A 25,842-nucleotide genomic window follows, 5' to 3' on the forward strand; every position below is an offset into this window, starting at 1 on the left:
TGTTTGAAAATGGAATGAGTAGCTTAATAATATAATTACCTATAGTGGGCTAAGTTGATTGCATGGAATTCCAAAAGTAAATATGTGTTAAAACCTTTGAGTAATTTATTTTACGAGTTATACGCAATGAGTTTTGCTGCATCTGCTATCATAATTAGGAATATAAGGCCTAACTCTTATATATGCAATCACGTTGCCTAAGGTTAATAACAAAATTAGACTTTTTGAAAAATCAGCCCTAACTCATTAAAAGAATGACGCAAGCGCTAAGTCAAATAAAACAATCAATTTATGTAATAATGCAAAATGCTATGATTGCCTTTCAGCAGTTAGTAAAATTTTGGTAATTTTTTCCAAATTAATGCAATTTATACGATCGTTATAATGTATTTTATGAATTGTTTCATAACAGTTTATAAATGTATACTTTTAAATAATGGTCATTTAAGTTTTTTTCAACCGAACCACAAACGTCTTGTGGCATTCATAAAAGGTTAAAAACGGGCAGTGTTGGAACACGCAGATATCCGAATATAAAGGATAACTGGTGTCCCTTTGTGTGATGTCATGTTCTGCCTTCATTGCAACGGCAATAAGTTCGCCGGTTGTTTTGTTGAAAGTTCCCAAACACGAGTGGCCCGTTAAGCTTGCTTTGGCTGCCTTAAGGTCTTTGTCGCCGATTTCTTCCTCCGAAAGATCGAATACTTGACTTATGGGATGTTGATTACTGTAATCGCTCGTAATAAGATTTTTCATTTGGGGCCAATCCGTTTCTTTCAAAGGTCTTAAAATCATACCAGGTAGAATTTCTACTTCATCAGAGTCAAAAAGAGTTTTGCTTAGATTTGGTTGTGTCATTGTTTTACAACGTTGCTTAATTGAACTGAAAAGTGTGACGCCTGCAAAGTAGTAATATGGCAAAGGGTGTTGTTTTTGTTATACTGATAAAAATAAACCTTTTTAGATTCAATGTTGATTCTTTCAACCGGAAGCTAATGTTATTCGACAATCTGCCCTAACACGAATGCTACAAGTTATCCGTAAAGTATTGCGTTATCAAAACAGTTAAGCAGCAAATCATATAAAACGGTACGAACTTGGGCAGTGATTCTGAAGCTGTTTGCCTCGAAATATTGTTAAGTGTGCTGCGAAAACTTTTGCAATTTTAGAAAATCATTAATTTGTATTATAAATAGTCCAGGCATACACGCAGGCATTTTAGACTCGAATAAGCAATATCCATTTAAAGTTAATATTTTAATACATCTTCTTATATTTTGTCGTATGGTGAGGGTTATTGCAAGTTTCTTTATTGTTAATATTCTGTTAAACGTGTGACGCAAAATGTTTAAGATTTTTGTGCCGGTAACTGATAACGTTTGGCAACCACTGGATTATAGAGTCTAACCTGGTTGCATTTATATTGTTGTATCGTAATCAGACCTATGGGCAAACTACAGCCCGCGGGTCCAACCCGCCAAGCAATTTATTCTGGCCCGCGTCCCAGTTTTCATATATTTGTGCAAATATAGACCATATTATATAATAATCTTGACTTTATAATATTTGATTGAAAAACTATACTTGTAAGGCAAACTTTGTTTTCGCTACTTTTATCAGTTCGGCAAAACAATCATATTCACTTCTCTTTTAAAAATATTAATGCCTTACAATTATTTTATTTTGAATCTCCTTTTGACCCGGCCTTCCTAAACATGTCCTGTTTTACATGCGGCCCTATTTAAATTTAATTGCTAACCCCTGATTTAAGTTAAAAATGCGATACAAATTATATTATAAAATACTGCAACACTTGCAATAACCGGTTTAGGTGTTCTTGTGTTTTACTGGTAACAATTGTCGCTTAACGTCTGAGCTAACAGCACGCCTTAAAATAAGTACAACAACCGTTCGGCTTCGGGTGCATTTGCACGTATTTAATGCATGTTTGGTCGCATTCAAGTGTATTTGGAGCACGCTTGTCGCTTGTGTATTGTGTCTAGTCACAACTTTGCCAATGCACGTTCTGATTATAATGGGGGGGAAAATCCTTCTTTCCTTTTGCTCGTTTCGCCAAATCATGCTGTCAAATTTTGCCCGTTTTGGTCACGTTTTGTGCACGTAAATAGTTAAGAAATAACTCAAATCAACCGACTTTCGTACGCGTCTTCGCTTATAGTCTTTCAAAGAAGGTAATGTTGTTACTACCACTTGGTAATTTACGTATTTGTTAGATCAGTGGTTCTTAAACTTTTATGGCTTATGGCACCCTTTAAAAATCATAAATAGGTGTTCGGCCCCCCGACTGGAGTTTCCGTTGAGTATTTTACTGAAATGCCACTATAAATGTAACTGAAACATAACAATCAACTTTAAACATGTAGGAAATGGCATTTGATTTAATGGTCTAGAATCGTACACAATTAGTTGTAGGTATCAAGAAGCTTACCAATGGAGCAAAAATCAGATTGCTAAAAAATCTCAAATACTTATCGCCACCCTTGCGCATTAAAAATGGCACCGAGAATCACTGTGTTAGAACAACGAAACTACTTCCCACACAATTTTGGAAACTTGAAATAATTTTGTGGTGGCATATGAATTATTGAGTGTGATATAACTAGAGTGTGAAAATTTGATATAAGTGGAAGTGCTACCGTTTGCCCCCCAAAACGACTTTGCGTTTAGTTGCTTTTTAGAACGTTAACTCTTTTCTTAATGTTATTCACTTCTCGATTTAAATAATATAACTTCAGAAATTGTGGCTCAGACAACAACAAATAAGGATTAGCCTATTCGGCTTATTCCCAACACTGTATTTTAATCTCAAAATATGTCTTTTAGCCTTAATCTTAAAATTCCAAGAACCGAATTATCTTCAAACTAATGGACTGTATAGCACATTGCCCTTTAAAGTACCAAATCTATTCTAAAACCTGTTGTCGTTTAGTAGCACGTTTTATCTGTTCATATGTTGAGATATATATCTGTTAAAATATGAGAGTTCGTTGTGTTAATTTTTTAATATTTATCAGTTTATACTATGAGCGTAACAAACCAGTCGTCATATTGCCTGTATGACCACCAAGGTTGTGGCTAAGCATTTTAAAATGAGGATTCTTGCCACAAGAGGGCTTTGTCCGCGTAGTGTTTTCTGTCGATGAACGTTTTTATCCCACATCCCGTTTCGGATCCCACATGAACGTTTTGGATCTCATAAATAACGCAAGCGATTTTCGCGTATTAATTTTCATACAGACATGCTTGCAGCAAATGGTAAGTCAAAGTCATTTTGTATAAAAAAAAACATGGGATTTCATAAAAATCAGAGGAATCTATGAAATTTAAATAGTAGGCGGAAAACATCTAGTTTTAATTTAAGCTTTTGTTCCAAAATTACATAGGAAATAGTTCGTTCCATCATCTTCAGTTACTGACTGCAAAGGTCCTACGACTATATGGGTATTTTACCAAGTAGTAACAACTCCTTCGAAAAAGTATAAGCGAATACTTGTATGAAAGTCGGTTTGCGTTATTTATTTAAATATTAACGTGCCGACAAAACGTGAGCATTGCAAAAAGCAAATTTAGCAGCATGATATGGCGAAAGAGAAAATGTAAAAACAGGATTTGTTTCTCCTAATAGCTATAACATGCATTTGCAAAATTGATACGTGATATAGTGCGCAAGCGTTCTCCGAATCCACTTGAATGCGATAAGATGTGCATTAAATACCGTCGCATGTATACGAAGCCGAACAGTTGAGGTGTACAGTTAGCTCAGACGTTTAGTGACAATAAGAATGAAAAACAGCTTCTCTTGTAATTGTAATTCTTAACCAACGTTTCGACAACCTATATGCAAGACGCCTTCGTCAGGGTGAATGACGGTTTTGATTTATTTTACTATGCCTGGAAGCAACAGTTTATTTATTGTTTAGTGAGACAGTTTGACAGTAAAAAACAACCAAAAACTAATCTGGTTATTGTATGTGTTTCAGTATTTCATAGTATAGTTTGTATCACATTTCTACCTTAAATCTTTAGAAGACCACAAAGAACCAACATTGCAACTAATAAGGTTTATTTTTATCAGTATAACAACAACCATTGACGTTTTACTATTTTGCAGGCGTCACACTTTTCAGTTCAAGTAAGCAACATCGTAAAACAATGACACAACCAAATCTAAGCAAAACTCTTTTTGACTCTGACGAAGTAGAAATTCTACCTGGTATGATTTTCAGAGTTTTAAACGAAACGGATTGGCCCCAAATGAAAAGCCTTATTACAAGCGATTACAGTAATCAACATCCCATAAGTCAAGTATTCAATCTTTCGGAGGACGAAATCGGCGACAAGGACCTTAAAGCAGCCAAAACAAGGTTGATGAGCGACGCGTGTTTAGGAACTTTCAACAAAATAACCGGCGAACTTATTGCCGTTGCAATGAAGGAAGAACATAGCATCACAAAAAGGGACACCATATATACGGCTAGACAGCGAAAGGCTTCGGTAATGCGATTTTGGAAATCCTTGCTAGGCGATGTGTTTGCCGATTTAAACACCAGTCGTTATACATTTCTGTCAATGGCTTGCGTGAAAGCGGAGTATCGTTCTAGAGGTATTATCACAGCTATGCTTGACTTCGAAATGCACCAAGCCCGAAATAAAGGCTGCGAATATTTCGTGGCCGTGGCCACTTCTGTTTTTACACAGAAAGCTTTGAAACGTTTGGGTTTTAAAGTTTTGAGGGAAGTGAAATACGCGGAATACGTGGACCCCGACACTGGATTGAAGCCAGATCTAAAACTATCTCCTATCCACACTTCTTGCCAGCTGATGTACATACCTATTCAGCTATAATGAGAAACAATAAAAATGTATATGCTAGTCTAGTGCATTGTTTACAGGGGAGGCAGGTGAGACACTGTTATATCAGTTATATCTCTACCGTAAATTTTACGTTTCTATACCTAAAGCGTGCTTTCTTTTTTCTTCTATTTCGGTTGCGTTATTTATATCAAGCGTTCACGCGGTGGAAATCATTGAATTACGTGAAGAGAGGCAGCGCCAAGCCGTGCCCCTCTTCAGATCACAAAAGTGCCATACACTGCATTATGCGTGCCCTTTTCTTTCGCTATTCTCTCGGAAAACATGATGAACGATTTAGCTATGGTTTGAGGCATGTCTCAATTGTGACCTTCCAACTATGAAACCTTTCTTCGTCTAGCTTGAATGCCCGCATAGTAGGTGTACATTGACTTCTTGTAGTGTTAAGCTCTAAAGTTGAAGTCAAAAATAAAGGCAGCCCTGTTGCAAATTTGATACTTATGCATAAGATGACTTGACAAAAAAAAATAAATAAACAGGCAACTGTCAAAGAGATTGGTAAAAAGGAGTATTGCCACACCTATAATTGTCATGCACTGTTACGTCATAAACGATGGAGTCATTATTACGTTTGGTATATTAATGTATTTTGACTACTTTTTAGTTGTTTTGTTTTGATCGCTGAATGATTTTTGAGTTTTTTTTTTTATTATTACTATGCCGTTTTTGTGGTTGTTAAAGAAAACGTGACTCGAAAAGAATTGTGCCTCACCGTCTAAGAACCTCACCGCACGTCACTGTTGTTTTCTCTTAAAAAAGGTTGACAAAATAATAGTGCATTCATTTTACTGTTTACAGTATATTCATATATGCCTGTTCCAACACTGAGAGTTGTTAATATTCTCTTCATACCGCAAGACATTTGTGGCGATGTCAAAAAAACGTCGATGTTAATAACCCTTTTTTGAAAGTAAAACTCGATGAACTTTTTTTATCAAACAATTTATAAACTACACTAAAACGACCGTATGATTTCACTTAAATGATAAAAAAAACGTTTTTACTAAAATTCTACTAACTGCTGGAAGGCAGTAATAATAGCATTTTGTATTATATTTTAATTGGCTTTTGCAAAGTTACCGATTTTTCTGTTTGGTTCCACATTGACTTTTATCCTAAACATTTGACTTCGTAAACGAATGTTAGTCGTAAATTTCGCTTGGCATATGATGCGTTAGATGTTATTTTGAGTTATTGCTTATAATCAGTCGAGTTGGTTAGTTTTAATAGTTAAACGTTGTAAAAATGACTTGTTTACAACACTGTTAAGAATACCAAAAACGGTTTGGTTTTCGTGGAAACCTATATACTTAATCATATTTCTATTTTTCATCTCACGCAATGCTGCCATAATTGCACGTTCGATCAGTCAGTATATGCGTTAAGGTCTCGGAAAATGTATATCGTATGTTGAGCAATGTTTGTCTGTTCACTTTACGCCACACTGAGCCCCGTTAATATCGCAAGAGCTTGTGTCAAGTGTAAATTACAACTAAAACGAAAAATTAATTTCTTTTTTTTTAAATGTAAATTTTGCCTTCGTAAATGTAAATTTTCCAGCTTACCAGCTACTTGACAAACAATAATTGTAGCAATCACATTGATTATAATATGTTTTTGGTAAACTAAGGCAGTTAAAAACCTTTCTAGTCGGCCTATTTTAACTTCACAGTGGCTGGAGTGCTGTACCAATAGAAAACAGACACCGTTTTTCAAGTACGAGCTGCATGTTACATTTATAAAAACCTGTAATTCACTCGTTTTATTTGAACTTTCAAAATAAAACAGTTAAAAAATAAGTATAATCTTGCGAGGAAATGTATGACCATTTATTTTTTGTCGTTTTTAGTAAAGTTCGAATGAATATGTCTTTTGCAATTGTGAAATATATAATTGCAACAAACAGTAAAAGGCGGCGAATTATAGAATGGACGCTTTGCAAACATGGTAATGAATATTCCTGTAAAAATAAACCAATATATAAGTTAGCGTTAACCAATCAACACACGTTAATTATTTAATACAAAGTTACCAGGTGAAACGATTCTTTACATTTTTAAATAATGTGTGTTATAATTTTGCAATAATATAGGATGTACCACTACCCTATACTACGAAATTTAAAAATCAAATTTAAAAGAGCTTGTTTTATTAGGCTTTTTTGGTTGGACTTGTTTGTACACCAATTGACATGAAGTGTGAATTGGTGAAAGTTTTAAATCTGGTTTCAATCCAGTTTCGGGGTCGACGTAGTCGGCATATTTCACCTCCCTAAGCACTTTAAAACCCAAGCGTTTCAAAGCTCTTTGCGTAAAAACCGAACTGGGTATCGCAACCATATATTCACCGCCTTGCCTTTGACGCATATCGTAGTCAAGCATAGCGGTTATTATACCTCTTGTACGATACTCCGCTTTTACGCAGGCCATTGAGAGAAAAGTGTAGCGACTTGTGTTCAAATCGGCGAACGCATCACCTAACACGAAACTCAGAAATCGCGTCACTGCAGGACTTAGGCCTCTGCTAGCCGGGTTAACTCCTTTCTCGCTTACGTCATGTATTTTCTTTCTGGCAAAAGCGACAAGTTGTCCGGTCTGTTTGTCAAAAAACCCAAAACAACCGTTGCACATCAGCGTCTGTTTTGCTGCTTGAAGGTCTTTGTCTTTGATGTCTTCTTCCGAGAGATTGAAGGTTTGGCTTATTGGATGTTGGAAACTGTAATTGCTCGCGATGAGGTCAGACATTTGGGGCCAATCGGTTTCGTTCAACATTCGAAATATCAGGCCAGGTAGGATTTCCACTCCTACAATTCCTCCCAAACTTGGTTGTGTCATATTCAGCAAAATAACGATATAAACGTGTAATAATAATATTATAAATCAACTAAAAATGTGTAACGTGTTGAACTGCTAAAAGTAAAAGCCTATGTTATACAAAGATACATGTTTTAGTTGACACGCGAGTTGAGAAAATTGTGTGTCCTATTCAAGACTGATAATGCTTTTAGTTACAACAGAAATGTTTGCCAATTGAAGCCCTGTGTTCAATACTGAAGTAACATTGTGCGAAAGAAAGATTTCGTGAGGAATGAGTTGTGCAGTATATAGTCTATGCTCCCGTGCCGCAAGTGACCAGTAAAACTACAGTTTTTCCATATATCACCACCGAATTTAACTGAATGCGTCAATTTAACTAAAAAAGTGTTTTCAAGTATGAACATTTCGGTAGCAAAATTCTTCAGTTTTACACTTTTTGTTAGTTTATTTTTAATAAGCAAAAAAAAAATTAGGCTATATATGCTAGTAAGTTCCCTTTAGTACATCAATATCATCAATCTAAGAAGTATCTAACAAATCTCATTAACTTTTAGCAGCTTTACAAATCTTTAAAATCGATTGTGCTGTTTAAACTCCGCAGTCTTTATTTTAATTCGAACTCTAATCATATAGTTAAGGGTAAAATCAGACAACTGTTTAACTTTAGATTCTATTTTATACAACCGTATACCAATAATAACTAAAACCGACCTTATTAGCACTGAACTACAAATTAAAAAGAACAACCGATTATGTTCAGCGCAATATATTAAACAAATTTGTGGCTCATAATTAAGGAAGTGACTCAGTCCACAAGATTCGTTAACGGAAGTTGCGTTTACTGCTTGGGAGTGATTTGTGACACGAGAAATGATAAAAGAGAAATTTCAAGAAGGTCACACACATAAGTTGTGACGAATACAGGAAATACTGACCATTTATAGGAAAATACCTTTACGTGGCAAACTTAGCGTTTATAAAGTTAACTTTTCTAGATCTTGTAAAACAACCTTGGCCACTTGAAAAGACATATTTTTTCGTTTGACGATGTACGCCTATGGATCGGTGTTCTTTAACGCTTGTCTTTTTTTCGACGACAAAAGGTTGGCATACGTCAGGATTTTTCCTGGCATGTCGGAAAATTTGGTGTTGAAATGTGCGTCAGGGAAAACGCTAAAATTTTCTTACAAGCCCGTAATTTTCTGCAATAATTACACAATAAAACATAGAAAAAAATTCTTCAAAATTGTGTACGCTTTAATATTAGATTTCTGTTTACGAGAAGTAGCACAATATTTGGTATTTGACTTGCCACGCCTTTCGATCGTTCGTTAAATTGCTATTCAATGTTACCTCACCCACCATGTTTTATTTGTTATAGTCATTTGGCTTACGTTCATGAAATCAATATCAAAGAAGATTGAGTAGTTGTTTGATGCGAAAAAGCAAACTGTTACCAACAGCTAATTGCGTTATTTACGAGCAAAGTGTACAGTTGCATCCCATATTATTTAATAAACAGAAAAATCGTTTTCATATTTAAATAATTGCCGTTTTAGTAAATCTGAATCGCGTTTACTTTTGACCAGCACACATACTGCATGGGCTACACATTTCAGCCCTAACATTTTCAAAGAATTCGTTTTTGTTGTTAGAGATCGGTTATAATATATTCTTAATATTTCAATATTTCAGCCAGATTATATTTATCTTTTTACATTTTTCAGGTGATGTAACGTCTCTTGCGAAAGACGGAAGATGTAGCTTGGTGCAATTTACGAAGTGATGTACAATGAAAATTGGTTATATTACTGTTTATTGCAATAAAAACGGTAGTTACGTGCAAGTTGTTGTACTGTAATGTCTAAATAAAAACATTTGCTATACAAATTGTGTTTTTTTTTTTTACATAAATCGTCTTAACATCAGTAACTCTCTATATTACTTTACATACGGTACTATATAGACTCTATATTATTGCACAAAGAATATACAAATTAGTCCTAAATCAAAAATGTTTTCTGCTAACTCCTTATTGCTGCTAATCCGAGTTATTGAAAAGTTTTTTCGTTTCGGCTTCTGATGGTTGAACACGTTTGTAAGTCAATTGACAGGAAGTATGGATTGGAGACAAGTTTAAATCGGGCTTCAATCCTGTCTCACTATCGATGTAATCTGCGTATTTCACCTCTCTCAGAACCTTGAAGCCTCCATGTTTTAAAGCCTTTTGCGAAAACGCTGAGCTGGCGATCGCCACCACATACTCACAGCCATTTTTACTGCCTTGAACGAAATCAAAATCGAGCATGGCCGAGATTATGCCTTTGGAACGGTACTCGGCTTTTACACACGCCATGGACCAATACATGTATCGATTGGTGTTTAAATCCTTGAATACATCACGTGACATGAATTCCGCAAATCTTGCGAGAAAAGGATTTCGTTCCCTAGCGGAGGCATGGTTAATGGCCGATTCACTGATATTCTCTGTTGTCTTCATAGCAAAGGCAATAAGTTGGCCGGTCTGTTTTTGGAAGGTCCCAAAACAGGCATTGGCCCTGACCATTTCTTCGGCTATCGCGAAGTCCACTCCTTCGATGTCTTGTTTGGAGAGCTTGAATATATGTCGTATCGGGTGCTGGTGACTGTAATAGCGGTCGATAATGTGTTTTACTTCGGGCAAATCACTTTCGTTCAACATTCGATATACAAAACCGGGTAAGATTTCCGTTCCTTGGGGTATGAGCTTATCTTTTTCCAAACTGGATTGTGCCATTGTTAAAACTATTACGTTTTCAGTTGGACAACAGAACGAACCTGTAATACCTGCCAAAAGTATAAGAAAAATACGAAAGGTTTCTGTGAATACGCTTATTTAATGGGACTCTTTATTTAAACCGATACTTTATCTTACTTCTGCTAAAACAGTTTGTCATTTTGAATGTCTATACTTTAATCAATCTTTAATCAATCTGCCATTTTTACTGCCTATAGCAGGGATGGCCAACCAATTAGATACCAAGAGTCGTATTTGTTTCTTAAGAAACCGCAAAGAGCAACACCTTACACACGTGGAACGAAATGAATGTTCTATCACTCCATTTCTTACTCAATCCACAAAGCGATCGCACAAAGCGCGAAAAAAATGGCTTATTTCGTTAAAATTTCCTTTAGAAGGAGCCGCGACGCGTTGGATGAAAAAATACACATTTTTCGATATAATGTCATTTATCAATGTTAATTGGGCATTATTTTGTGCTTATCTTGTTTTAAAAGTATTGCGAAAAATACGTTGGCCTTAAAGGCAAACAGTCTTTTTTTTAGTCGAAAGCGGTCCAAAACTTAACCAAACGAAATCGAAACATTCTAAAAAATCATAAGCGCAACATGAACGTAAGAGCCGCATCTAACTGGGTGAAAAGCAGCGTGTTGGTCACCCCTGGCCTATAGACTACCTTAATCAATCTTGTTTAACGTTAGACAATCTCTTATATACCATGGTATCATCAACTGTTATGGCAAGTACAACACGCAAATAAATGCTTGTCTGTTACCAAAGGAAATGTCAATCATGTTAATGCGTATGATTGGCGAAATTACTTATATTTAGTTTTGCGACACAAGTTATAAAGAAACAAAAATTCCCGAAGCGTGCAATCATGTCGTCATCTCAATTAAATACACAGCAAGTCAGCAAATACAACGGACTTTTAAAAGGGAATATACCTCAATAACATAAAACAAAACTACAGCGCCCCACACAAGTAGGACAACCTTATATACTGTGGCATTTTGAAGGCCTATTCACTACAAATCTTCTTGCGTACGAATGTTTTCATACGGGCAACAAATTGGTCGGGTTTTTCAAAATGAACTTTTTTCCCAGAAATCATTGCGCGACGTGCATTTTCCTAAACCAAAATAAGATATCAGATTACCACGAATTTCGGTAAAAAAAATGAGATAGTGTATCGACACACGTTCGACTACGAAATTAATTTGAACTAGTTGCGCGTTCCACTCAGACAAGACGGATTTACAAAGTTCCAAGAAAAAAATTAAAATGCCATATGGGTAAATGCCATATGTGATTTTTCGTGTATCACATATACGTCATGGTAACTTCTGTTTAACCGCGCGTTCTGTTCGACGCTAAGCGAGTGACAACATTTCTTTGAAATTTTGAAGTTAATTTAAAGAGTATATATCATAAAACAATTTTAAATTTCGACCAAAAAATCCCCAAAACTCTATACAAAAATACATATTAGTCGTATACGAAAGTAAGCAACATTAACAAGATAAAATTTCTTGGCGATTAAAGCTTTCTAGAATTCACAAATCCATATAATTGCAGACTTGCGGTATCGAGTCGAACTTAATACTTTACGTGAATTTTGTCCAAAAGTATTGGAAGATAATTATTGAGCAACCAAGACCGACAATTTTGGTGCACTAATTTCGAAAACAATGAACTTAGTTTTTTCCACGTAGGTTCTAACAAAATATTTAAGAAAACTAACAAGTGTTTTATACGTTGTTATATATTAGCAGCCTCCAAAAATAACGCTTAAACCTTATCACGGTGCCTGTTTCCTTCTTAACCTGGTTTTACTTAGTTAGCAAGTTCTCCATACACTTTTCCATCAAAATTTAACACAGATTAAACCTTACGTTGTGGTATTCACAACCTAACGACCAACTGACAGACCTTTATATTTTTATTAGGTTAAAAATGTGCAACGGTTTAATGATCCCCTTTTTCTTGTCATTTTAATACGAATTCGTGTAAATTTGCTGCACGTTTTGAGCGTTTTTTGACTCTTCGTGTCCTACTAACCTAAACTCGTGGACTTTTGCCGCTTACGCGCAATCGAATAACAATTGTGCCCAGAAGAAATGGCATTAAATAACCCTCAATTACCTCTGTTGAATTTTCCAACTTAAAGACTTCTTCCATTTCCTGCCTTTTTTTACTAAGAGCCTTCGTAACACGAAAGTAGTGCCTTTAAATTCTGTTTCGAGCTTGCACAAAATTGTTTAAGGCCTAGCAAATGTCGTCAGGGTAGCTTCTATTCTAAACTGAATTTTAACTTAAACTCTTTACAAGTCACTTGCTCTTTACAATCTGACTGTATAAATAATAAAGATGCGTCAGGCCTATAATGGTTTAATTGACTATTTGACAAACTCTATATTTTATGGCCTGAATATATGTGCCGTAAGGCCCCTATTTTTCGCCAGTGGTAAAGGCCAGATGCTGACATAAGGTAGTAAGTCAACAGGTATTATAGCTGGACATATCTTTTTAAGTCAGCGGTTCTCAACCTTTTTTTCACCGCGTACCATCTCGAGGTTCTATGATCTTGTTGCGTACCAACAAATTATCGAAAAACTCAACTTTACTGAAAATGTATATAGGATTATTAACAGGGGTGGATTAGCTAATTAGTTAGTCCGGAAATTTCGAAACAAATGCGGCCCACTAATCTTGAAAAAGTTTCCCTTTTTGCAAGATACCGGTAGTCAAGTTTTGTGATTCTTTGTTGTTTTTCTATGTCATAAAATAAATTTGCATAGATGTTCCGGAAAGATAATAATTCCTATCATTGATGAAGCATAAAAGATTTAACTATACAATCATAACGATGAATGTATAGTTTTATTACAATAGAAAAAAATGCTAAACTTTTTCGTAAAACTGCAATTTTATTTAAAAACATACTGCGTACCACCCAAAATGACTTCGCGTACCACAGATTGCTTTAAGTCAATGCCTAACGAGGCACTTGACTTAGGCGCAAATAAAACTTAGGATGGCCCAAGATTGGCGAAACATTGGAAATAGGACGAGAATAGAACACTCTTTTAGCCGTGCCGAAGTTAAAATTTGTCCATTAGCTGTTTGGCTGCACTAAAATCGTCGTAGGCCTATTAGTTAACAAGGGCAATGAAATTATAACGCCTTTATCTCCCTAAAATTTTATAGTTTGTGAAGATGTTTTGTATGGTACAACAGTCAGATTCTCGCAAAAGCGATAAATGTGTTTAAAGGCAAAATTATATGTTGCCATTATCTCCCTAAACTTTTTAGTTTTGTTAAAGAGTTAAATGGTGTAAAATACAGATTTTTGCAAAATCCACAAATGGATTATAAACTTACATTGCAGCTAGATATATTTTATTTTTTTGGAACCGAAACAACTATAGTAGTGCAAATTTACAAAGAAAACTACAGTTGTTTGTTTCAGGATGCAGCGAAAGATGTGGTATGGTACATCGAGCCAACTTGCACGCAGAACTTTTTGCTGAAAAGGTGTTCTCAAGTCGTGTCAGCATTTAAAAACTTGCTTAACGGTTAACATTGCCAGTATATAGAAGTACGTTTTTGTAAATGTGGTAACAGGCGACCAATCGTTATGGCGGAAACTCACAGCAACGACTTTCGTGTAAAACGTGTTTTAAAAACGTTTTGAAAGCTCTTTTGTCTCGACTGCCTATGGTTGAATATGTTTGTAAGCCAGCTGACATGAAGTGTGAATTGGTGAAAGTTTCAAATTGGGCTTCATTTCAGTTTCGGGGTCGACGTAGTCGGCATATATCACTTCCCTTACCACTTTAAAACCCAAACGTTTCAAAACTTTTTGTGAGTAGGTTTTGAACTGGCCACAATCACGAAATAATTCCCGCCTTCATTTCTGGTTTGCTGCATTTCGAAATCGATCATCGCGGTGATTATACCTTTGGAACGGTATTCCTCTTTTACACAAGCCATGGATAACAAGAAATATCGGCTGGCGTTTAAGTCAGCAAATACATCCATTGTCAAAACTTTCAAAAATCTCGTCACTGCGGCCTTTCGCTTTCTGGCAGCATGTATGGTGTCACCATTATTTTTCTCATGTCTTGTCTTCATGCCACAAGCAACTAGTTCGCCGTTTTGCAAGTCAAAAGTTCCATGACAAGAGTTGTCGATCAGCATTTCTTCAACTGCCGCGAGGTCTTCGGCTTCTGTTTCTTCAATAGGTAGCCTGAATGTTTGATTTAAAGGGTGCTGGTTACTGTAATTGCTGGTGAACAGACTTTTAATTGCGGGCAAATCCGTTTCGTTCAGCTTTCTGTATAGCATTCCAGGTAATATTTCTACACCTTCAGGAAGACTTCTAACTTTCCACATATTTGGTTTTGTCATTGTTAAGATCAAGTTGATTTTTAACTATAAAAACAAAATGCTCACATTATTCTGTTACTCTAACAAAATATGGCAGCAGTTATATTAGCCTTGTTGTGTAAAATATAGTTAATGGTAATCAAAGTCGGTTTTACAATTGGTTCAATTTATGAATGTGTATATAGAAAAACAAATCGTATTTTTTCGCAGCATGACAAAACATATTACGCTTGGGGGTGACAGCTCGAAATACGTTATCAATAATTTTCTACAAAATTTGCAAACGTATAATTAATAAAGTCGCAACTTATAGTTAACCAAGGTTAAAAGAAGAATCTAGTTTTCCTGTTACTAAACTTTTATTTGAGATTGTGCTTGGCCCCGTTATTTTGTAATTTCAGTGCAAATGACCAAAACATTTCTGAAATTGATGAAGCCAAAATGGTTCAACAAACCTTTCAAAAATCACAACAAATGTACACTGGCAGCGAATTGGTGTAAGGTGAAAGCAGGGTTTAAATAAAATGATTTTCTGACCGAAAAGCATGGAAACTTAAAAATTAACGCCACAAAGTTGTATTATAACTAGACGTCGCAAACTAGTAACCTTAAGAAACCTGAAGTTATCGCTAAAAGTCTGCAAAAATATGCAAATGAAAACCCTAAAACCCAACCTATATAGTTATAATACACCAAGAAGATGTTGGCCTGGCCTGTAAAAAAGACCCGGACTGGTAAAAAGTAAAAGCTCCGGACTGGTAAAAAGTAAAAAAGACCCGGGCTGGTAAAAAGTAAAAGCTCCGGACTGGTAAAAAGTAAAAGCTCCGGACTGGTAAAAAGTAAAAAAGACCCGGACTGGTAAAAAGTAAAAGCTCCGGACTGGTAAAAAGTAAAAGCTCCGGACTGGTAAAAAGTAAAAAAGACCCGGACTGTTTTCTAACGATGCCATGCACCTAATGTAAATTACTCAACTCACTGCCACCGGTAGAAGGTCTGCACCGTTCGATGCACTTTCTTTTATCTTAGAAATCGCAAATCGTGCGCCTTATTTTCACATCTATGCCACAGTTGTCACAATTTGTCACATTTGTGTGCATCAATCTTTTTTAAACTGTTGTTGCATATTCATTCGCATTTTGCAAAAAGGCAACGCCGTTGGTTCTCAAACTTAAATGCCTATAGCGGCCTTTAATTCAATGGGCTCTCAACAGGCGCGGATTTAGATTTTGGTTTGGGGGCATGATGTTTTTTTAGATGTGACGCTACAGAGTTACGTCATAACGTGACGTCACTTAGTTTTGTCATACCGTGACGCAGCAAGGTTAAGTCAAGATTTTACGTCACAAAGATACATCTAAGCGTGACGGTATAAAAATGTATAACCGCATGAACTCAACGCAATTCGTTTATTTCGTTAAATTTTAGATTAGACAGGTGTTTTGCTTAGCTATGATATGCAAAAATACAGTTTGAGGGCCTTGGACCGCTTTGGTTCCACCCCTGGTTCTCAACATCTTGTTTTCCCTGTTCACGCTTTAGAGCAAAACGTCCTGAAGAAGGCCTATGAAGTTTAAACCAAAGTAACAAATTTGATTTTAACTTTGAAACACAATACACGGTTTATTTTAGTAATTTCAATAAAAATATCTAAGCCAAAATGTTCAATGAAATCGACATTTCGCAATTTACAGACGTTTCACAAATAACTCATGCCATGTTTTATAACGCAGTGCTGCTGTACCAGGATACAGCAGCTGGCGTCATTATAGCAGTATAGGTTACAACATAATAGGCTGCGGCGAGGGTATAGCATTTATTGCCAAGTGGTTGTTAATGGGGAAATGGGTGCAGTGCAGTCGACACTTGGGTTAAAAGCAGTAAATCTATAAACGATTGACAAATTTAACTGAATTGCGTTGCACATATATATTTTTAGCTTCTGATAAGGCTAAATCTGTAAATCTGACAAGTTAAAATGAGCAAGCATAAAAATGTTTTTCGTGACGATTACGAGAGGTGGAATTCAAAAGTATTAAACGAAGCTTGAGTGTTTCGCACCCTGCAATATCTGCAAATGCGACATTAACCCGGAGTTCATAGCAATAACCGCTATTTCAACACACATTGATACCCAAAACACAAGAAGTGTTTCATAATGATTAATTCAAACCAGTCAATGAATAAGTTATTCACAAGTCGACCAGCACAAACGACCACAGACTACAAGGCAGCTGCTGCTGAGGGTACCTGGGCATTCCATACTGTTAAAAACTAGCAATCATTCCTCACCAACGATTGCACATCGCTACTGTCCAAAACAATATTCCCCGATTCCAATATCGCAAAAAAAGATGGCCTACGCCAGGACCAAGATTCCAAGCGTCGTACTGGAGTCATTGCTCTATACTTAAAAAAAATATTTTGTCTGATCTTGGTGTACAGTCCTTCTTCATCTCGGCTGACGCCTCTAATCGCAACTAGGTGAAGCTATTTCCTCTAGACCAGGGGTTCTTAAACTTTTTTACCGCCAACCCCCTCAAATTCAAAAAGGACATCATAAATACACGCCACAATACAAAAGAACTTCGTAAAGTTTTTTAAAAAACATGTAAAGTGAACTATTTTCTTTAAAAGGTTGATTACTTCTTAAGCTTAATGATAACCTTGAAACTAGTTCACAAACCCCAAAGGGGTCCATGGCCCTCAATTTAAGAACTCGTGCTCTAGTTATAAGATTCTTCAGTCAAGTTGATGCGAGTATGTCTTCTTGACTTGCGATCTATGTCAGGCGGGACATCGGCACACACCATAAACTTTATTATCTCCTCTATGAAAGAGATTGTTCTAAAAATAGAACAGCTAACATCCTTTTGTGTAGATAATACACCAGTAAATTTTGAATCAGAGCATAGTTTTAGGTATTAAAGCAACGTCTTCGTCTTAAAAGAGCAAACATTACATCTGTTACCAGTCGGCTGCCCTGATCATATTTTGCATAACGCAGTTAAATAAGGGATCAGAGCACCCCACACTATAGACGCACGAACAATCATACTGAAAATTGGTAGCCGCCAAAACCTAAACTGGTATAGATAAGGCTCAAGCATTTTTGTGACAAACTTGATACCAACTACTCGACTCTACCTACTCACACGCGCACTCGATATAGCACACTTAATGCTGTACTCGGGCGAGTGGCCAAAACGCATTTTATTTCGCTCTTGCAGTAACTGGGCTACAACGTTTACGACTACATGGACCTTTGCAACAATCATGGTGCCAGGTGGGAGCGGATTTTTGAGAGTGGTGGAAGTACAGAAGATTTCTGTGGAATGTTCTCGACTGTCGATGCAGTTACCAACGTGCCGGTTTGCGTGTTTTGGTCCACGAAGCCTTCGCTGAACATAAGGAAATGCGAAGGTCAACAGGATTTTTAGCAGTTAAAAATGTTGGACTGCGAAAACTATACATCAGGGTTTTAGGTCCAAATATGAATGCTAGTTAGCTTCAGGCGCGGATCGAAAAATTTCGTTTGGGGTTGTTGAAATTTTTTTAGTGACAATATTGCTCAGTTGCGTCAAAATGGTACGTTATCAACAAGATACGTCAACATGTGACGTCACAAAATAACATCTAAACATGAAGACATAAAAGTAAACCTTAAAAACGTCACACAATTTAAATATTTTTTAGGTTAGAGAGGCTTTACTTTTAAAACAAAAGCTATACATTAGAAAAATGATATCGAGACGCAAGAAGCGCTAAACGCTTTCACATCGTTTAAGCTCAAACATTTTTTTCGTGAGTACGATGGGCAATGTTTTAATGAATTAACTTAATGACTAAACTAAACGATTATATTGCTACATGTTGTGTTTGTTATTTTTTGAACGAAGTCTCTCCAGTATTGTAAACATGACACTTTGAAAAGACTGAAGTCTCAGTCAAGTAATTTAAAATATACCAGGCCAAGTCCCAGTCAAATTCATCAGTTGCCAAAATAAAGTCCTAGTCAAGCCCTTGTTTAACTACGTTAACGTAAGTTAATCACTAATACAAAAATGATACAATAAAGTAATGTAGCGTCACGCTCATACCCATGTGCGTAAGTTCGTTTTTCCGATTTTTCTGATTTTTTGCTGAAGGAAAAAGTGCCTAGGTAAATTTTAGTTCATTTCGCATGCACATGTATGAGCGTGACGATATCGTAAACTCGTCCGATTATGACTAAATAATAAGCACAAAATATAACAAGCAAATTGTTTTAATACTTTGTTTTATAAAAATATTTCACGTCCACCCAGATGATTTGACTCAATGACTCAAGTCCTATATTCAAGCCATTTGAAACAGAGAAAGTGTATCACAGAACCAAACCAGCTATTAAGTAAACATACCACGCGACAGCTAAGTGTTGTAATCTTGTAGCACCTTCATTCGCATTTTGCAAAAAGGCCAGGTTGGTGGTTCTCGACTCTTTAATGCCTATAGCGGTCTTCTCTTCCATGGGCGGATCTCGGAATTTTGTTTGGGGGTTAGACATGACATACTTTAGAAATGACGTTACAAACTTACGTCATAATTTGACGTAACAGAATTATGTTCCACCGTGGCGTCACAACGTTACATCTAAGAGTGAACTGAACGCAGTTCGTTTATTGAGTTTTAGATTAGACAGGTGTTTTGCTTTGCCTATTATATAGGCAAAAATACAGTTTGAGGGCCTTGGACTCCTTGGTTTCGCCCCTGGATCTTAACATCTTGTTGCCCTATGTTCACGTTTTAGGACAAAACGTCAAGGAACGTCCCAAAGTAGGCCTATGAAGATTAAATAAAAGAATAAAATTTGATTTTAACTTTGAAACACAATACACGTTGTTTTTAGTAATTTTAATAAAAATATCAAAGCCATAATGTTCGACAGAATCGACATGTCGCAATTTACAGACGTTTCAGCAATAACTCCATGTTTAATAGCTTTTATCTTCACTTGATTTTTACACTGACGATGGCATGAGGCTTTGCTAAAACGTCTGTAAAGTGCGAAATGTTGATTTTATCGAATATTATGGCTTTGACATTTTTATTGGTTTTAACTTCCAATAATACTTTAGAAAGTATATGCTTGAGGCCACCTGAAAACCGCTATGTGAACCCCAAGGGAGCCGGTCCATACTGTCATGGTATACCATAAATATATAAGTGACGAATATGCTTTGCCCCCCAAAAGCGGATATTAGTAAACTGTATTGCAATTAAAACCACCAACGGTTTCTGGGTGTTGGGTTGACCCCAGTTTAATGACTACTGTCCTATGGCATTATAGAACATCGTGTCGGACAAATAGTTGTATTTAAGCAGACTTTATTTAGGTTTGAGCACTCGACCTGTTTTGCTCATAATTTGCATACAATTTATGCTGTCCCATTAAATTCTGTATAAAAAATAACGAAATATAGCTATAAAAAAGTCAGTATAAATATTGTTAGGGAAATTTTAACCACCATTTGGCGTTTTAAATAGTCTAAATTACTTTTAAGTTAACTAAAAAAAAAATAAAAAAAATAGCACATCACCTAAAATGGTAATGAAAATATGCCTGTAAAAAATCCCATGTTTTCGTATTAGCATAGTTATTATGGTTTCGTTTATGTTGGTATGCTCTTCTGGTAATTCAACAATGGTTTGAAGTACAAATTCTCAACACAAATGTGGCGCTTCTTGTAGCCTGCTGTTAACTATAGAGATTTATTATTAACAGTTTTCCATGTCGTGTTTTATAGTGTTCTCTGAACAAAATACTAATAACAAACAGGAAACTCTTATAATATAAGTTTTATAATTTTATAAGTTTTGTTGTTGTAAGTTTTACAATTTTATAATACAGTTAACAAAATCGATAGTGAGTAACACATCTGTATCAACGTCAGTGTTTCACGTTGGATATTTTCCAGAAATAATTACCTTTATTATAAATGCTAAAACAAGTTAAGGCGGCCAACAATGTAATCATGATTCGATAACAAACGCCTAAAATCGTTTTATGTTTATATAAAAAACGGCGTTTTTTTTAAATTTAGGTTCGGTTTACAAAACTCAAAACATCTTCAATATCTACACGCCTTATAAAAGTTTTTCTGTTTTAATTTGAAGGATTTACACTTTTGTACACCAACTGGCATGAAGTGTGAATTGGAGACAGCTTTAAATCAGGTTTCAATCCAGTTTCGGGATCTATAAACTCGGCGTATTTCACTTCCCTCAGCACTTTAAAACCCAGCCGTTGAAAAGCGATTTGAGCGTAAATGGAACTCGGGATAGCAACCACGTATTCACAACCCTTGTTTCTGGCGTGGATTAATTCTAATTCAAGCATAGTCGTAATTATGCCCTTTGAACGGTATTCGGCCTTGACGCATCCCATAGAGCCGTACATGTATCGACTGGTGTTCAAGTCAGAGAAAACGTCGCCTGAAAGGAACTTTAGAAATCGCATTTCCGGGGAGTTTTGCTCTATAGAAGAAATGTGACTGTGTCCTTGAGTGACATCGTGTATCGTGTTCATTATAACAGCAATAAGTTCTCCAGTTCGTTTTTCGAAAGTCCCCAAACTAGCATTGCTCCTAATTCTCTTTTCAACTGCCACTTCGTCCTCCTTTCCTATGTCTTCTTTTGAGAGTTTAAAGATTTTTCTTGCTGGGTGCTGGTAACTGTAATTGCTTCCAATAAATTCCTTCACCTTCGACAGATCTTTTACGTTCAAGAGTCTTAATATCAGTCCAGGCAGGAGTTGAACACCTTTATGAAACAGCTGAATTTCTCCCAAAATTGATTGTGTCATATTTGTTAGTAGGCTATGTACTATGTCTTTCTTAATATATACTATGCCTGATAGCAACAGCATATTTGTTAACTTAACTCAATTTGAAACAGTGAATTAACACATTAAAACGTTGCCAATTATTTTAACTCTATTTTCTGGCAACAAACGCGATAAAAAACAACTTTTTTTGACAGACATATAGCCTTCACTCAATGATCTCAGCGCATTCGGTATAATTTATCACAAATAAATTGCAATTCAGCTTTTCAAATAATTATTTACCAAGGATCACCGACTTGACAGTGTTATTAGGAGCCTCAGCGGACAGAAAGTTAACTTAACTTGTTTGCCTCGTTAACGCTTTTGCTGTTTTACTACTAACACGTGTTCGTTGGTGACACGTTCTGTCGACATTCGTGCAGTTTAGTTCCGCTTGTTTACATTCCGAGCACTATCTTGTGAAAGGTGGTAGAACTTTTGTCCACACCAGGACAAGTCAAGTCATTTTGAATAAGTAGCAGTCCCAGTCAAGTCATAATATAGCAATACCGCTACTATAAAATGATAAATGATAAACTCCAACATAGTGCAAGTAAAACTTCTTCGTGCAAAACCAGGATAAATAACTCAAATATTTTCGGTCGTCATTCAATTTTATTCCACTTGATAACATTCGGGAAACTATCTTGTGAAAGTTTGTTGAATGTTCGTCTACACCAGGACTTTCTTTACTATTTGCTTTAGAACTGTTAGGGGGACGTAAATGTTAAAAAACATCGTGGATTGGATGTAACACATATTTTAAAACTATCTTTACAATGGACTAGGCCAGTGATTCTCAAACTGGGGTCCGCGAGACAATTTTCTTGGACCGCGAAGCACCTAACAAAAAATCAACACGACGCTCCTAAAGAAGAAAATCATTTGTGCAATAAAATTTTCAGGCAACTTACTTTTCCAAACCAACCTTAACCAACGCAATAATATTAACTATGCCGGACAGAAGAAAGGCCTCCAGACTCATGCTTCCATTCTTCGAGTTGGATTGTGCATTGTGACGTCATAGTGTTGCATCGTGCTAATGAGAATTGTTGCGTTTTTACAGCTTGCTGCGCTGCCACTGTGGCACTGTACGGTCACGGTTTTTAAACTGTTCGAGATTGCTTCACTCAAATAAAGTGATTCGTAAGAGCTGTGGTCGGCAAACTTTTTTTGTCGCGGCCCAAAGTATCTTCCGAGCTATTGAAGGCCCACTACGTAAAACCACTACGAAACAGTAACGGATTCAGAATACTTGATTTAAGGTGAAATATTACACAGCACTTTTAAGCCCAAAACTCTGCCATATCATAATGCAAAACATACTTTGCGCAAAATTTTTTTCAATTACACATACAAAAAAATAGCAAAAAATATAGTTCGACAGGTTTTTAGGACCACGTTTTGGGCCAAATTAAAAATTCGATGCCACACCAACTTTTAAAATAAAGAATGTACTAAAGAATGCAATGAATGTACGGCTATCACACGGCCCACAACTACATGATAACACTGAACTATTTAAATGTAACTCGAGGCCCACTGAAATGGCTCTGCGGCCCACATTTTGGCCGCGGCCCACAGTTTGCCGACCACTGCGTTAGAGGGTTTACTGTTTCCGTTGAAATTTACATCTTAAAAGCAGAGGCAGCCTGTGACGCAGTTTGGAACTCGGCCACTCCCATAATAATCGGCTTACAATGCTAAATACAGTATTAAAAACGTGTTATTTTGTGTTTATTTTTGCCCGAATTAAGTCAGGCCCATGTTTCTTTGTTGGGATTTCTTTCGGGTTTAAAGTTGATTATTTCCGTATTCTGAGCATTTTAAAGTTTCGGTTAAGCTTTAGTGTTGAATAATTGTTTAAAAACCCTTTGGTAAACTATTGTGATATACAATTTACTTTTCCTAATAAATTTAGGGGTTCAAATTGTCACGCTAAATGTTTAAAACTTGTTTCTTCCAAATTACTAGGTTAACGCTATTTCAACTCAGTGCTTGTGCTTTATTAGTAGATCATCACTGTGTAAAATGCACATATCGTAGGGTGGACTATGTTTAATAGACACGTCGCTAAACAGCTGTCCAGCAGAAAATCGTGATTAATGACCCGGGCAGCGCCTTTAATAAGCTCACTGTATGTAAATAAATTTTAATTTCACCAACTTTATCTTCACTAAAGCCGAGAAAAGTCTCCAAACTTTCGGAAGATTTGTTATCATTAGTTTGCCATCATGGACAACATCATGCTGCCAATAGTGGAACACATATATTTCAGGGTTAAGTTTTGTTTCATTTGTTTTCGAGTTTAATATGATATCAAGAGTTTGTTTGCCAGATTATTATTTTATTAGTGAAGGGTTTTAGAGTTTGAACAAAGGTTAGAAATGGTAAAATAAATAGGCACAATTTTAAACTGGATGATGTATCGTATTGCTGATTAAGCTTAAAATCGCTTTACAAATTAAACTGTAAACTGTAGATTGTACATAAAATCTGACGTTAAACATACATCTCCATTTTTCAAAAATACATATTTTGTTGTAAATGTGAAAATGTGATTTGTTTGCAGACCATTAACTTTTGAAGGCGTGGCTCCTCTCGTTTGCATATTTCTTTGATAAGTGAAGTCAGGTGCATTTGTTTTTCTATATTTCTTGCCAACATTTGTATAACAGTGTATTGCTTTGTCCAGTTTTATTGCTAACTATGGCGCAACCAAGTTTGGAAACTAATGAAGGAGTAGAAATCCTACCAGGAATGAAGTATAGAATGTTGAACGAAATGGATTTACCCGAAATTAACGACATCGTTGCAGATAATTACAGTTATCAACACCCGATCAGGCAAACATTCAATCTATCAAAGGAAGACATCGGAGACAAGGACATCGTGGGAGTTAAACAAATGCTGGCGAGCAAATCTTGTTTTGGAACTTTCCACAAACAAACTGGTCAGCTTGTTGCTTTTGCAACGAAGTCTGTTCACGACAAATCGAAAGGGGACACCATTCATGCCGCCAGAGAGCGAAACGTTTCAGTGGCGAGATTTTTAAAGTTTCTGTCAGGTGACGTATTTTCCGAACTAAACACCAACCGATACTTGTACTGGTCCACGGCTTGTGTGAAAGAAGAATACCGTTCCCAAGGGATTATAACGGCTATGATTGATTTCGAATTGAAGCACGCCGGAAATAAAGGATGCCAATACGTTGTTGCCATTGCCAGTTCTATATATGCACAAAAGGCTTTGAGACGCCAAGGCTTCAAAGCTTTGAGGGAGGTGAAATATGCCGACTACGTCGACCCTAAAACTGGGATGAAGCCGGAATTAAGCTTGTCTCCAATCCACACTTCGTGTCAGTTGGTGTACAAAGCTATACAGCCATTAGAAGCCGTAATACATAGTATTGTAAACAAGCCATTTTGAATGACTCCTATTCCCAGTAAAGTCATTTGTAAAATAACTTAAGTCCAAGAAAAAAAAAATTTAACCTACCTTAAGTTCAATTCAAGCCTTTTTTAAATAAATTTAATCAAAGTCAAGTCATTTTAAATAAATAGCAAGCGTGAATTTCAAGTCAAGTCCTTGTCATAACAATTTAACGTTAAACTATTAAAATTGGTTAATTAGACCGATTATGCGCAACACTCTCTACTAAAATAATACAAAACCTTAACATATTGCAAGCAAGATCTTGTACGTACAAAACTTAAGATAAATGAAAGAAAAACGCTTTATTTCAACCCTTGTAATTTGTCCAAAAGACTTAAGTCAAGTCAAGTCATTCGTCCACAACACTTAAGTCAAAAACTTGAGTTCACTTAAGTCAATGTCATTGCAACACTGGTATAACTTTCTTGCAATATGAGGTAGACGTTTGTTTTTGGACAGTCTTAAAGCGCTATGTACATAATTGATATTATAAGTGTTTGTCCAGTTCTAAATATGGAATACGACGTCACAATTACAATACAATTTGTCTGTCACCTGATTTTTTACAGTGCTACCTGATTTTTAAATGAGGATAATAATTGTTAGGCCACTGTCTATTTAAACTACAGATGTTTCACGGGTTTCGAACTTGATATTTTATCACT

The 25,842-nt window shown here is 36.1% G+C and overlaps 4 protein-coding genes across 4 annotated transcripts; 2 read left to right on the forward strand and 2 right to left on the reverse strand.

Moving 5' to 3' along the window:
- Positions 1-4,173: 4,173 nt before the first annotated feature.
- Positions 4,174-4,866, forward strand: LOC146141018 (uncharacterized). The gene has a single exon (XM_083392781.1). It carries the CDS (start codon positions 4,174-4,176, stop codon positions 4,864-4,866), a length of 693 nt encoding a protein of 230 aa, XP_083248907.1.
- Positions 4,867-9,738: 4,872 nt separating this feature from the next.
- On the reverse strand, positions 9,739-10,521 carry LOC146141019 (uncharacterized). Its single transcript, XM_083392907.1, has one exon. It carries the CDS (start codon positions 10,483-10,485, stop codon positions 9,751-9,753), a length of 735 nt encoding a protein of 244 aa, XP_083249033.1. The 5' UTR covers positions 10,486-10,521; the 3' UTR covers positions 9,739-9,750.
- A 7,630-nt stretch (positions 10,522-18,151) lies between these two features.
- On the reverse strand, positions 18,152-21,721 carry LOC146141020 (uncharacterized). The gene is made up of 2 exons (XM_083392782.1): positions 21,057-21,721; positions 18,152-18,278 (listed from the first exon to the last, which is right to left on the reverse strand). The coding sequence occupies exons 1-2, from the start codon at positions 21,719-21,721 to the stop codon at positions 18,152-18,154; spliced, it is 792 nt and encodes a 263-aa protein (XP_083248908.1).
- A 2,730-nt stretch (positions 21,722-24,451) lies between these two features.
- On the forward strand, positions 24,452-25,171 carry LOC146141021 (uncharacterized). Its single transcript, XM_083392783.1, has one exon. It carries the CDS (start codon positions 24,452-24,454, stop codon positions 25,169-25,171), a length of 720 nt encoding a protein of 239 aa, XP_083248909.1.
- The last annotated feature ends 671 nt before the right edge of the window (positions 25,172-25,842 follow it).

This window comes from Ascidiella aspersa, chromosome 6 (assembly GCF_963924565.1).
Source record: "Ascidiella aspersa chromosome 6, kaAscAspe10.2, whole genome shotgun sequence".
Classification (NCBI taxonomy): Eukaryota; Metazoa; Chordata; class Ascidiacea; order Phlebobranchia; family Ascidiidae; genus Ascidiella; species Ascidiella aspersa.

Coding starts and splice junctions, on each gene's coding strand:
- LOC146141020 (XM_083392782.1), bottom strand. CDS start 21,721: ATGACACAATCAATTTTGGGAGAAATTCAGCTGTTTCATAAAGGTGTT. Junction 18,279..21,056: donor CCAATTCACACTTCATGCCA/GTTGGTGTACAA, acceptor CCTTATGTTCAG/CGAAGGCTTCGTGGACCAAA.
- LOC146141018 (XM_083392781.1), top strand. CDS start 4,174: ATGACACAACCAAATCTAAGCAAAACTCTTTTTGACTCTGACGAAGTA.
- LOC146141019 (XM_083392907.1), bottom strand. CDS start 10,485: ATGGCACAATCCAGTTTGGAAAAAGATAAGCTCATACCCCAAGGAACG.
- LOC146141021 (XM_083392783.1), top strand. CDS start 24,452: ATGGCGCAACCAAGTTTGGAAACTAATGAAGGAGTAGAAATCCTACCA.